This window comes from Ctenopharyngodon idella, chromosome 4 (assembly GCF_019924925.1).
Source record: "Ctenopharyngodon idella isolate HZGC_01 chromosome 4, HZGC01, whole genome shotgun sequence".
Lineage (NCBI taxonomy): Eukaryota > Metazoa > Chordata > Actinopteri > Cypriniformes > Xenocyprididae > Ctenopharyngodon > Ctenopharyngodon idella.
In genome coordinates, this window is record NC_067223.1 from 28,297,095 (window position 1) to 28,309,666 (window position 12,572).

At 37.0% G+C, this 12,572-nt stretch overlaps 1 protein-coding gene across 1 annotated transcript in view; it reads left to right on the forward strand.

The window, feature by feature from the left end:
• The first annotated feature begins 617 nt into the window (after positions 1-617).
• Positions 618-12,572, forward strand: part of ptprr (protein tyrosine phosphatase receptor type R) — a 34,356-nt gene continuing 22,401 nt past the window's right edge. The window contains exons 1-3 of the mRNA XM_051891612.1: positions 618-828; positions 2,169-2,458; positions 10,747-10,890. Coding sequence (XP_051747572.1) covers positions 771-828; positions 2,169-2,458; positions 10,747-10,890 — 492 coding nt within the window. The 5' untranslated portion in view covers positions 618-770. The remainder of the gene's footprint in view (positions 829-2,168; positions 2,459-10,746; positions 10,891-12,572) is intronic.

Genomic DNA, 12,572 nt, shown 5'->3' on the forward strand with positions numbered 1-12,572 from the left:
ACTACTACTAATGTGCTATTAATTTAGTAATTTAGATATAATATTTCAGTGTTTTGGGATGTGCAGAATCTGCAGATGTATTTATTTATTAGTAGAAAATGTATGTTGGCAAATAAAGCTTATTAATTTTTTAAGCTTATGTTTTTCTCCTACTCATTTTCTCTTCTGAGAACTAGTGATTCACGATAATCATTCCTTTAAACGGGTTCTTAAGATTCTTTAGAACCGAATCGCACAGCGTTTGTGAATCATTGGACTACAAGAACTTAGTTTGTGAGGTAAGTGGGTCCTTGAATCCTAAACAACGTAGCAATAAACATAAAAAACAGAAATGAGTGGTGAACACAGCTGCAAACATTATGATGAATGATTAATTCATCACAGAAAAATCATAACTCCTCAATCGTTCCTCGAGCTATAGAAATGTATGCTTTTCTCGTGATACTACTGCTGTATGTATTTGACTAAAATACACAACAGGTTTAAAAGATTACTATTTAAACGACTATTTTATGGTTTGGTATTTGGACCAGACGTAACACAGCCTATCAGATATGAATCGGTTCTATGAAATGAAGCAATCAAACGAATCGACTCGCTAAATGGATCCTCTCAGCGCTAGAGAGACACATCGGGGTGTGTGATCCACAGCAGATGCGGAATTATTGCATTAAACAGCCATCGTTTCAGTGTCTTAACCATAGAGACACTGCAGCCTCGACTGACATTCATAAAGCCATAATGTATTTTTAATAAAAACGAGAAGAATCATGTTCGTGAACGCGGCATTAGTCGTTATTTCTTTATTGATGGGATTTCACGTCACAGGTGAGGCTAAAAACAATATTGATATCGATGTTTGTGTTAGTTCTTGCTATAATAATTTCCTCATTTGCTATTATAAGAGTGAATTCGGTGTTTATTTGGCAAATGCAGACAGTGTGTGTTTAGTAATATGTGCATTTGAAGGCTAGGTGTAAATAAAACCAATTTTAATGCCATGGAACAAAGTATGCGAAATATGCGAACCTTTATTAGACAGAGAAATGTTTATTTTGTCAACATTTCTAGTCAATGTTAAAATAAATGGTAATATTGCACCCATTAAGAATCATTTCTGAATCTCTTACAGTAGCAGAAAACGCACATATTCTTCACTATTCATTTTTTACAGCCTTTGTCCGTTATTAGGTTGTCTTGCGCCTGTGCATATGCTCGTACAGTATTACAATTGATGTTGCATATGGTACACTTATGGTTATGCTTCTCATAACAAGCTTAAGTATATCGTACTTAACTTTTTTAACACTTAAAACAAAATAATACTTGATAATTTGCAATAATTATTTATTTAGGCTGACTTGAGTGTTGAGTTTTCTGTCTTTTATCATACTGTTCAGTTACATCGGCTGTAACTATCAACAATATAGATAGATAGATAGATAAATAGATAGATATTTCAAGTGTTTTCTGAATCTGAACTCAATTTAAGTTGTTATTTTCTTCAAATCTTCCTCTCTAGTGCTTTTTTTGTCATTTTGTAGCTTGACAGACCTGTTCCCTTTCATTGTTATTATACTGAAAAGAATGGCCAGGATATTCATAAAAAAAATAAGAAGGTCAAGCTGGTTTGGAAGGACATAGGCTAATGATTACAAACTTTACATTTTGTAGTGAATTATCTGAAAGGAATATAGCTCTTATCAAAGCTAGACCAAATAAAATGTCAAAACCACATTTATTGTCATCTTTCAGTCCACCAACACTTAAAAATAAGGGATATTGCCAATAAAGAACCTTTATTTTTTAAGAATGAATGCCATTTATTTCAATTGGGTCCTCAGGTTTCTCATTTTCTTGATTGAAGTGGTCTAAGTTTCATGTTTGTATTGGACATTAATATTTGTGTCTTTTATGCATGACTACCAGACGTTTTACATTCTTACACTTGGCTAAGTCAGATTTCATTGCAATGTTGAGTTATTGAAGTTGAGTTATTGGCTTGTGTTTTCATGTACATATTTACAAAACAAGCCAGTAAAAGTTTTGTTTAATATGCAAAAAATATATATTATAAAATGTACAGTTGTGGCCCTTGACTGAAATTGGTTAATACAGCGTTCCAGTCATTATATAGTAACAGCTGTGATGTGAAACTCTTGTTTCAGGGGGCATCTCTGAGGACGATGACGTTTATCAGATACCGCATCGACGCATAGCTAATGGAATGACTGGCCCCGTATACCAGCACATGGGTGTCCTCAATCAGGGAAAGGGCTTGGGATTTCATGGGGAATTGCTTCAGACCCAGTCCCGTGGTCGGGTGGCCAAACTGATGCCTTCAGTCTTTCTAGAATCCCATTTCCAAAGACCTCCCAAGAGGCAGTCAGAGAACTTCCTTCAAAACATCGACCATGTGGAGAACAAGCCCGTAACTGCCCACCACATGGTCACAATGGTGAGCGCCTACACACGTTGAGATATTTTTGTTACTTTGAGATTTTAGTACATAAGAAGCATGGGGTGTAGAATTAATTTGAAAAGGGTGAGATGAGATGAATGAAATTTTTTGCCACAAATGTTTAAAGACGTACACACACACACACACACACACACACACACACACACACACAGACACAGACACACATGCCTTTATAGTGTGTTTGGTGATGTCTCTTAATCAGCTTTCTCTATTTGGATGAGAGTCAGTTTATTCCCCCCCTCTTATGGTTAAATTTGAGGTTTTCATGAAAACTTTTGGTATCAATATTTTTTATGTTTTGCACGTATTCAAATTAGTAAAGTAATGCATTACTTTTAAATTTACAACAAAATATCTTTTGTCAAATAAGGGGACAAGAGAGGTGTCCCCTTAATATCAAGTTACTTTGTTTTCCCATCTATTGTCTGACACCTCTCCTGTCCCCATGTTGAGAGAAATTGTGAGTAAATGCAGAGGTATTGTATGTGCTGTGTAAACGTGTGTAAACATGATGGGTATTGTAGATCTAGATTTAAGTTTTTATTACCTTAGAATGAGCCATTTATATCTACATATACAGCGGGTCCCCTTACATGTCAAGTCGCCATTTTGCAGCGGCATGTTTCTACAGTAGCCCTAAATGGACAAACTGCTCTACAGAGCGCGTTTGCTTGACTGGCTACTCTCTGCTGTCTCAGACGACGACATCTTTGTCCTGTGTTGGCCACCGTAGCTTCTCTATATTGCAATTCGCAACCTCACCTCTAGATGCCGCGAAACTAGTGTCTTCGCTGCTGATTTTTGATGATCTAATTCAACCATACTAATAAGGAGAAATGACTTTAGATGAACATTACCTTTGTGTTTCATTTTTTGTTTTTATTGTTGAAGTAAGGGCGTGTTCATACTGGCGTCTTTTTTGACCAGTAAAAGCTGACAAGGCTGCTTTTTTAGTAAAAAAAAAAAAAGCGTTTTGATTACAAATAGCAGCCTATGGTGTCTTTTGTTGCTAAAGCAACAGCTGCAACAGTAGCCTAGTGCTGTGTGGGCAGAAATGTCAAGAAAGAGAAAGTTGGCTCTTGCTTTGGCTTTTGAAGTTAAAGGATTAGTTCACCCAAAAATGAAAATTCTGTCATTAATTACTCACCCTCATTTCGACTTTAACAATCTCTCCTCTTCCCTGTCATTATCCTTACGTTGTTTACGTCCAGCGCTTACGGGCTGGACGTATACTGAGCCGGCATTTGGACATAAACACGGAAGCTTTCACTGTGCTTTCTGCGTCAACTGCGTAAGGATAATGACAGGGAAGAGAACAGATTGTTGAATAAAGTCGTTAATTTTGTTTTGTATTTGCGCACAAAAAGTATTCTCATGGCTTCATAAAAGTAAGGTTGAACCACTGCAGTCACGTCGAATGTTTTAACGATGTCTTTAGTACCTTTCTGGACCTTGAAAGTGTCAGTTAAATTGCTGTCTATGGACGGGTCATATACCTTTCATCCAAAATATCTTAATTTGTGTTCTGAAGATGAACGAAGGTCTTACGGGTGTGGAACGACATGAGGGTGAGTAATTAATGACAGAATTTTCATTTTTGGGTGAGCTAAACCTTTAACGGAGAGGAGAATGTTGGTTCACAACAACGTTTTTGGGTGCACGACATTATTCGGGGAAGGAAACAGTATGGTGCTTACAACAATTTAGTCTAGGAGCTCCGATTGGATGATGCACGGTTTGTATATTATGATAGAGTTTTGTGCTCATATCATACAACTCCTTGTGCTCCAAAATTAGTACGATAAGTCCATTTACCGGCACCTTCTCCATTTTTTCTTGTAATTCTTGTTGTTATGGAAACAACAGGTCTCGCTACTCGCTAGTCATTGGTCAGCTGTCAAAAAGCGCTTGACGTAGGTCTTTTTTTTTTTTTTTCTCAGAAAAGTTGAACTTATTTCAACCTGAAAAGACGTTATGAGCTGCAGAAAAAGACACCGGCGGTGGTGTTAAAAAAAGCGCTCAGGACTTTTTTGAAAACACGGTTTACTCCATAGGATTATAATGTAAAACAGAAGCTGGCAGCTTCAAAAAACATGCCAAGTGTGAACATAGCCTAAGTGTGTTGAACTTCCTTCTCCTGTGTCCTATTCTTCTGCAATCCAGAATAGCAGCACAAATTTGCATTTACTTCAGCCTGAGGCTTATTCATTTCACTTTTGGTGTGAAAGGGCCTTTAAAGGGATAGTTCACCCAAAAATGAAAATTCTGTCATCATTTACTCACCCTCAAGTAGTTCCAAACTTGTATGAATTTCAAAGTATTTGTCCTACCATAGTAGGACAAATAAATACTATGGTGGTAAATGGGGGGCGAGATCTGTTTGGTTACTGACATTCTTCCAAATATCTTCCTTTGTGATTAGCAGAATAAAGAAATTCATACAGGTTTGGAACTACTTGAGGGCGAGTAAATGATGACAGAATTTTCATTTTTGGGTGAACTATCCCTTTGATAGCCTTTAATTTGGCAAAAACAGAACTTTTTTTGTTATATAAAAAAAACAAGCAAGCCCAGCCCATGTTAAAAAAAAAAAACAAACCGCAAAAAGTAATGCAATGGCCAAAAGTAGAACTTTTTTTTTAATTAAAAAACAAACAAGCGAGCCCAGCCCAGATTAGAAAATGTAACAGCTTAACCCATTACTTTCCATAAAAGTAACTAAGTAATGCAATTAGTTACTTTTTTAGGGAGTAACGCAATATGGTAATGGATTACTTCTAAAAGTAACTTTCCCCAACGCTGGTGACCAGGTAGTTTATTACTGTCTGGCATGAAAGGAGTCCACACTTAATCCTCTGTGATTTTCTGTTCTCTAGAAATGGCTACAGTCCAGTCTTTCAATGTAGGTCTGTGGGATATTTTATTTTATTTTATTCTCCACCAGGTGAAAACCATAAGTCGGATCACTTAAAGCTGGAATGAAACACAAGTAGCGACAGATTTTTCTTCTGTATTGTAATGCATTATTGTATTGTACTGGATTATTGAAAAAGAAAAAAATGTAGGGTGCGAACTTGGTTTTATGCATCGGCTACTGATTGGATTTTGAGATGTCGGCATTGCGCTCTAAAGTGGAGGCAGATGAACATGAGCTTGCAGGGACAGGTTAAAGTGGACTAAATGATTGGAGTCCTGCATACACCACCAGAGAAAACACTGCAAGATCCAGTTATGACATTTTGATTAAATATTATGAGTTAAAAAAAAAGAAAGAATTAAAAATCAAACATATGCAAGGGTAAATTGTTCACTATAGGATCTATGATCTATAGTTGTTCACTATAGGATCTATATGATAGTTTAGGGATATGAGTAATATGAGTAAGTAATACATATATATATATATATATATATATTCTCTATATATACTTGCCTTAGCAACACCTCTCATAAAGATGAATAGGTTTGACGTTGAGTTTGGCGCTGAACATTTGGCAACTGTCTATACATACCAGATTGAATGATGTGTGTTTGTGAGTATTACATTGAGTAGGATGTGTTTTATGGTGGAGTGAGATGAACTCTTTCACCCTCAGAGCCAATTACACTAATGCACCTGATGCGAGACCTCTGGAAGCTTCCCCACTCCCACGAGGTGTCCAAAAAAATCAATCACAGCTCGCATATATCACCACTTCAGCGCAGAGCACTGCCTGTGAGAGGCACGCATTTATATATTTATTTGCTTTAATGCCGGTGAAGCTTAATCTGGGATGTGCTTAGTACACAAAAGGTCATTGCAATTTGCCTGTCAAAATTAATGCAGGTTTGAGAACTACTTCAGTGTGGGTGGTAATTAAAGTCAACATGAAATCAACATCAACCCTGCTTATGTCATGTATGCCCTGTTTTTTCTGCTTGTTATGTGGACTTTTAGTTTGTCCACATTAGTCCCTCATGGTTTGTACCTGTGTCTTAGCCTTTGTACTAGGGCTGTCAAGCGATTAAAATTTTTAATCAAATTAATTACATGATGTGGCGATTAATCAATTTTGATCAATTTTGGCTAAGAAATTACTCTCAAAAGAATCATTTTGAGAGCATCAAATAGACATTACAAAAAGTAGCTTCACAAAGAAATTTTATTTGATTCAACATAGAATTTATTACACATGAACTTTTGGACCATGAGGTTGAGTAAATGATGACTGAATTTTCATTTTTGGGTGAACTATACCTTTATTTTATTTTTTTAAATTAATATGGAAATATGGGTAACACTTTATTTTAGGGTCTTTTAACTAGTTGCTTATTAGCATGCATATTACTAGAATATTGGCTATTTATTAATATTTATTAAGCACATATTAATGCCTTATTCTGCATGATCTTATTCTACATTCTTAATACTACCCAATACCTAAACTTAACAACTACCTTACTAACTATTAATAAGCAGTAGAGCTGCACGATTAATCATAAAAAGATCACGATCTCGATTCAAGCACCCACGCGATCCTACTTTATTAATGACAACGATTCTCCCGCGTCTTTTAAACCTTTGACTAAATCATACCGGAACATTCAAATATGTGTTTGTGCTGCCAGAGCCAGAGAGAGCCGTTTTGAATCACACATTAGTTATTTCTGTGTTACAAACATTCAAATTGTCACAGAAGTACTGAGATATCAGTTTTAAAGGGTTAGTTCACCCAAAAATGAAAATAATGTCATTAATTACTCCCCCTCATGTCGCTCTACACCCGTAAGACCTTCGTTCATCTTCGGAACACAAATTAAAAAATTTTTGTTGAAATCTGATGGCTCAGTGAGGCCTGCATAGCCAGCAATGACATTTCCTCTCTCAAGATCCATTAATGTACTAAAAACATATTTAAATCAGTTCATGTGAGTACAGTGGTTCAATATTAATATTATAAAGCGACGAGAATATTTTTGGTGCACCAAAAAAACAATGATGGCTGATTTCAAAACACTGCTTCATGAAGCTTCAGAGCGTTATGAATCAGTGTGTCGAATCAGCGGTTCGGAGCGCCAAAATCACATGATTTCAGCAGTTTGGCGGTTTGACACGCGATCCGAATCATGATTTGCGTTCCGAAGATTAACGAAGGTTTTACGGGTGTGGAACGGCATGAGGGTGAGTAATAAATGACATTATTTTCACTTTTGGGTGAACTAACCCTTTTAGGTATTGTATAAAGACTGATGTCTATGATAGCGATCAAAATAGAGCAAACTACCATTTGAAACGAACTTGACACGTCAAATAACGGTTGTATCAATTACATCTTATTCCACTAGGTGGCGACAAGTGACTGTTGAAAAATTTATTTGTCATTGAATCATTCATTCAAAAGATTCGTTCAAAAACACTGATTCATCCAGTAATGAAACAAGTATTTATTAATGAGTCAATGAATTCATTCAAAATAATTTTTTAAATAATTAATTCAAACATTTTCCAGCAATTAGAATCCAGCAATTTATATTTTGTCAGAACCTCTATTAAATTAGATGTTATTTTGTTTGGTTGTATATTTAGAATCGTGGGAGAATCGTGATCTCTATTTGAAACCAAAAAAATCGTGATTCTCATTTTATCCAGAATCGTGCAGCTCTAATAAGCAGTAAATTAAGAGTTTATTGAGGTAGTTAATAGTTTATATGTGTTCCCTATACTGAAGTGTTACCGAAATATGAAATTATTTATTTATTTAAATAAAATTCAAACGGCTGTTTCATTCAGGAGTGAAGTAACTGGTTCTCTTCAGGCTTGTTGGACTTGAAGTGGCGCTACACAGACCGATAAGTGTATGACATCAAAGTACTGTGAGAGCGATTAGAGAGCAGACGGCTCTGTTTACTTAAAAAAATCGCTCTGGCTGTACTTTGATGTCATACACCGATTGATCTGTTTAGCGAGTCCAACGAGTCCTTTATGAATGGTCCACTGAATCATTGGTTTCACTCAAAATGTGGATTCAGAAATGAAACACTGCTGTGCATTAGGGCTGCACGATGTATTGCACGATATGAAAAATAACATTGAAATCACGCTTAAATGCAATTCTTAGTGCGATTATGAAATCGCTAAGGCTGCACAGCTTGTCAATGAACTGTGGCTCCAAATGCTAATCCATATGAAAGCACTGCGAGTTTAAGTCGCTTATAATGTACATTTGAAAAAGCAACACGCGTCAAACATCTTTCCAGACATGAGAAGCATTTATTAACATCTTGTCCAACAAAAGACAACATTTAAAAACATTTTTTTACTCCAAACTCACTTCATAACAACAGTTAAGCCTCCTTCTGTAAGATGATGTGGCTTCTTACACAGAATAAGGCAGTCGTGTGTGTTTATTAGTCATGTTTAATCAAAGCGTTTAAATCTTCTGTTTATTCAGCTACAGAAATAGTATGATGCCCATAGGGATTTCCTGGAATGACGCGTTATCTACTTCTGTGGCAGGGCATATTTGGAGTTTCTGCGCGAGAGCGCCCTCTGGCTTTCAGATGGAGAAGCATGTACTACTGATCACAGAGACATACAGTTATTTCTGTGACAGCTCTAGGCCTCTGTAGTGTCCGAATAGTGTCCATTTCGTTCACTCCTTTGTTGATATAGTGCACTGAACTGCCATGCACTATATAGGGATTAGAGAATGAGTGAACAAGTCATTTCAGACAGATCAATAGAGTCAACAACGACAGTTGATTCCTGTGTTGGAGTCGACCCCCGCTATTCAGAGTCGAGGAATCGACTCTTTTGGGGTCGACTCCCCTTCACTAGTTTTCTATGTTTTTAACCAGTTCTTGTCATTAGATGGCCGTTTTATTTGGTTTGCTCCTTGTTTTGTTAAAATTACAACATTAAAGAATCTGCATTTGGATCCTGCTCTCTCCTCGTTGCTAAGTTCACCACACTGTAGTTTAAATTTCCTGGTTTTATTGTACACGATCAGTGCACATTTATTCTGAAGAAAAATCCCTGTTATTTTTTAACCACTGGTGATAGAAACATTTTAAATGAATTTAAATGAAATTTCAGTAAATCAATTTTAATTAATAGAGTCATGCCACACACTGCAGTGGTTCTCCTGTTTTACTTGTAAATATGTCATATCACAAAAGTAAATATGAGTTGCAAACAGCATTTTACAAGCTTTTTATGTTATATTCACATAATCAGTAGGCATATTTTGAATGTGTAGTTTACATGTAGAACGGCAGGTTTATTTTTATCATTATATATAATATATTTTATATATATATAATATTATAACATACTTCCCTTTTTATCATTAGTCATCATATATTTTAATCATTTCCCCTCTTGTGTCAACTTATAATGTTAGGGTTTTCATCATTTATTAACATATTATTTATTTAAGTTTTCATTACCATTTTACACCCTCTCTCTCACACTTACAAATAAATAACCAATCTGCTTTTCTGTTGTTCTTGTTTACACTGACTGCAAATTTTATTTTGATAGTTGTTCTGCTGTTATGCATATAAAAGTATCTATTCTACTGCCTCCTTGCTACCTATTGATGTGTAAATGTGGTCATGTGTTGATGTTCATCTGTCTGACATCAGAAAGCTGCAGAAGTTCAGAACAAATCTTTGTCATGGCTTAGTTTCAATAAATGCAATTTTTAACTGAGTAGGAAGTTCTGACTTCTGAAAGTTACAGTATTTCATTGTTTTCATTGTACAATGATCTTTTCTCAAAAGATCAAGGAAAATGTGATTCCTTATGATATGAGGCCTTAAAGTGTCGTAAATGTTTAATCCATCATTGCATCACACAGGGATGTCCCTGTTCTTCTGTCTCTCTCAGTTCCCATTGTGGTTTGAGGAGACAGTCAATGAAAGATTGTGTCTTCAGAGTTTTCTTCTGATCTTTGATGTCATTGTTCCTCTATTAGAAAAATCTGAGGCTGTAGCTTCTGTTCCCACCACCAGAGGGAACCATCCCCAATCACTCCTGGCCCATATTTCCTGTAGACCTGTGTAGATATGCAGTCTGGTAACACACTTATTGTGAAGTCTTGTTAGTTTAGCTGCAGTTCTAGGCAGATTATATTGGAAAATATGACCATTATCTAAAATCACCATGTTATTAACAGTATAATGGATATAGGATCAATTTATTGTGTATTATAAAGTCTTATAAAAAGTGTATTAATGTCTTATAAAGGATATTCTTCATTCACCATTCTTCATGTTTTTAGGAGGAAAATGATGACATAGAACTATATGTGTCATCTGTTGGAGTATCAGAACCCATGGCCCATGAGGAAATGATCCAGTTGCTCAACATCAACACCCTTCACCACAGCTCTGGGCCGGTTGGAACCACTGAGGCGTCCACTGAGGTTTGCGGCTAACAGTTCTAGCATGAAGTTACAATTAGCTGTAAAAGTACAAAATGTACAGTTCAGTCATTACAACTCTTGCTGTAGTTTTAGCATGTTAATGGATATGACAATGTTAAATTCATGTATTTTGTCTTGGTGGACTAAATCTACAAATGCTGCTGCTGCAGAGCAAGTGTGGTCTTGCTACTGCTATGAGATACAGACACGCTGCTGTGAGCATGTAAGATAAACTGCAGCTTTAATGAATAGGCATACATAAATCCTGTAGCAGATCTAGACAGGTTAAGCTGGGGGTGGTGGAGGGTTTCAGAGGAAATCTGATAGCGTTAACCAGACTTTTTAAATGGTGAGCAAGCAATATCATTGGCTGCAGAATCAGCAGAGGCCAATCAGCTTGTGCCATATAGAAAATGATGTGATGCAAATGATTATGCAGTAAATGATTGCTATGAGATTGCATGTTAAGGACCTATCAGCATTTCATGTTTCATGTACCATACATGTTTTCTGTAGATTTTAGGATAACATTAGGTGACTAAAAAGTGTAGCCAAGGCAGTGACTGTCACATGTAGCCTGTTTTTTGGGTTCTGTTCCCATTTTGACTGCCTGATTTACTGACTTATTTAGTTAGTTTCCATGGTTCCATGGAGTTTTCCGTTGTGGATTATATTAAAGACTGTTTTTTATATAAAATATGGATTTACTGGCAGTCCAACTGCTCTGTATGGACCAGGAGCAGCAGTCCCTCGAGGTCCACACCCGAAAAATCAGCAGAGATCATTATCAGTTCCACTTCGAACCCAGAGCCCAGCCAGTCATCACCCCACAGCACGACACCAGAGCCCACTGCAGATGAAAAGATTAAGCTTGCCGCGATGCACAAGCCAGAGCCACACAAGAGGACTGAGCCAATCATCGCCCCGGAACCTGAGCCCTCACAGTGAGTCTGATCAGGTGTGTGAGCCGGCAACATTGTCTGTCATTGTGGGACAGCTAGTGAAGTATGAGAGAATGGAAGAAGACCCTGCCCACACTCGCACCACTGAGGGTGAGCTAAAGCTGACCTCTCCAATTTTTATGACTTAGAAGAGGAGGATTACCTTCCCATCTGGCACAAAGGCCCAATCCCAATTCTATTTTATACCCCTTTGCCCTTCCCCTTGCCCCTTGAAACAGAGTGGCAAGGTGTAGGGGTGAAAATATTCCCTTAAGAAATGGGACACCACTACTACACCATTACACACGTCATCATACCTAGTTTCTTTTATTAGTGTCCTGTAACATTTAACCAGTATGAACAACAGAAATCAGGCGCGAGCACGTTTAACAGATTACTCACTTCCAACGTTGTTTTGCGCTGTATTTTGGACTTCAGAAAACGGCGCTCGGTTCCAGTTCGAAAACGTATGAGCCTTCGAGTTTCCCAAGACGATACAGAATGATACAGAACGTACAAGACTGGTGGAGCCGCTTTTCCATCGGGCCTAGCTGTTTGTTTAACCATTCCATTCCGTGCCGATCCGAGCTGACCGGTATGAATATGGTTTCGTTTTCTACTGTGGTGCTGCGATAACAGAGCTCTTTGCAATGTAATACAAACGAGTCAGTTGTTGCCTTGGTAACGTGAGAGTTTACAGACGATACGAGATGAACAGATATTTCTTTTAACTGTATTATT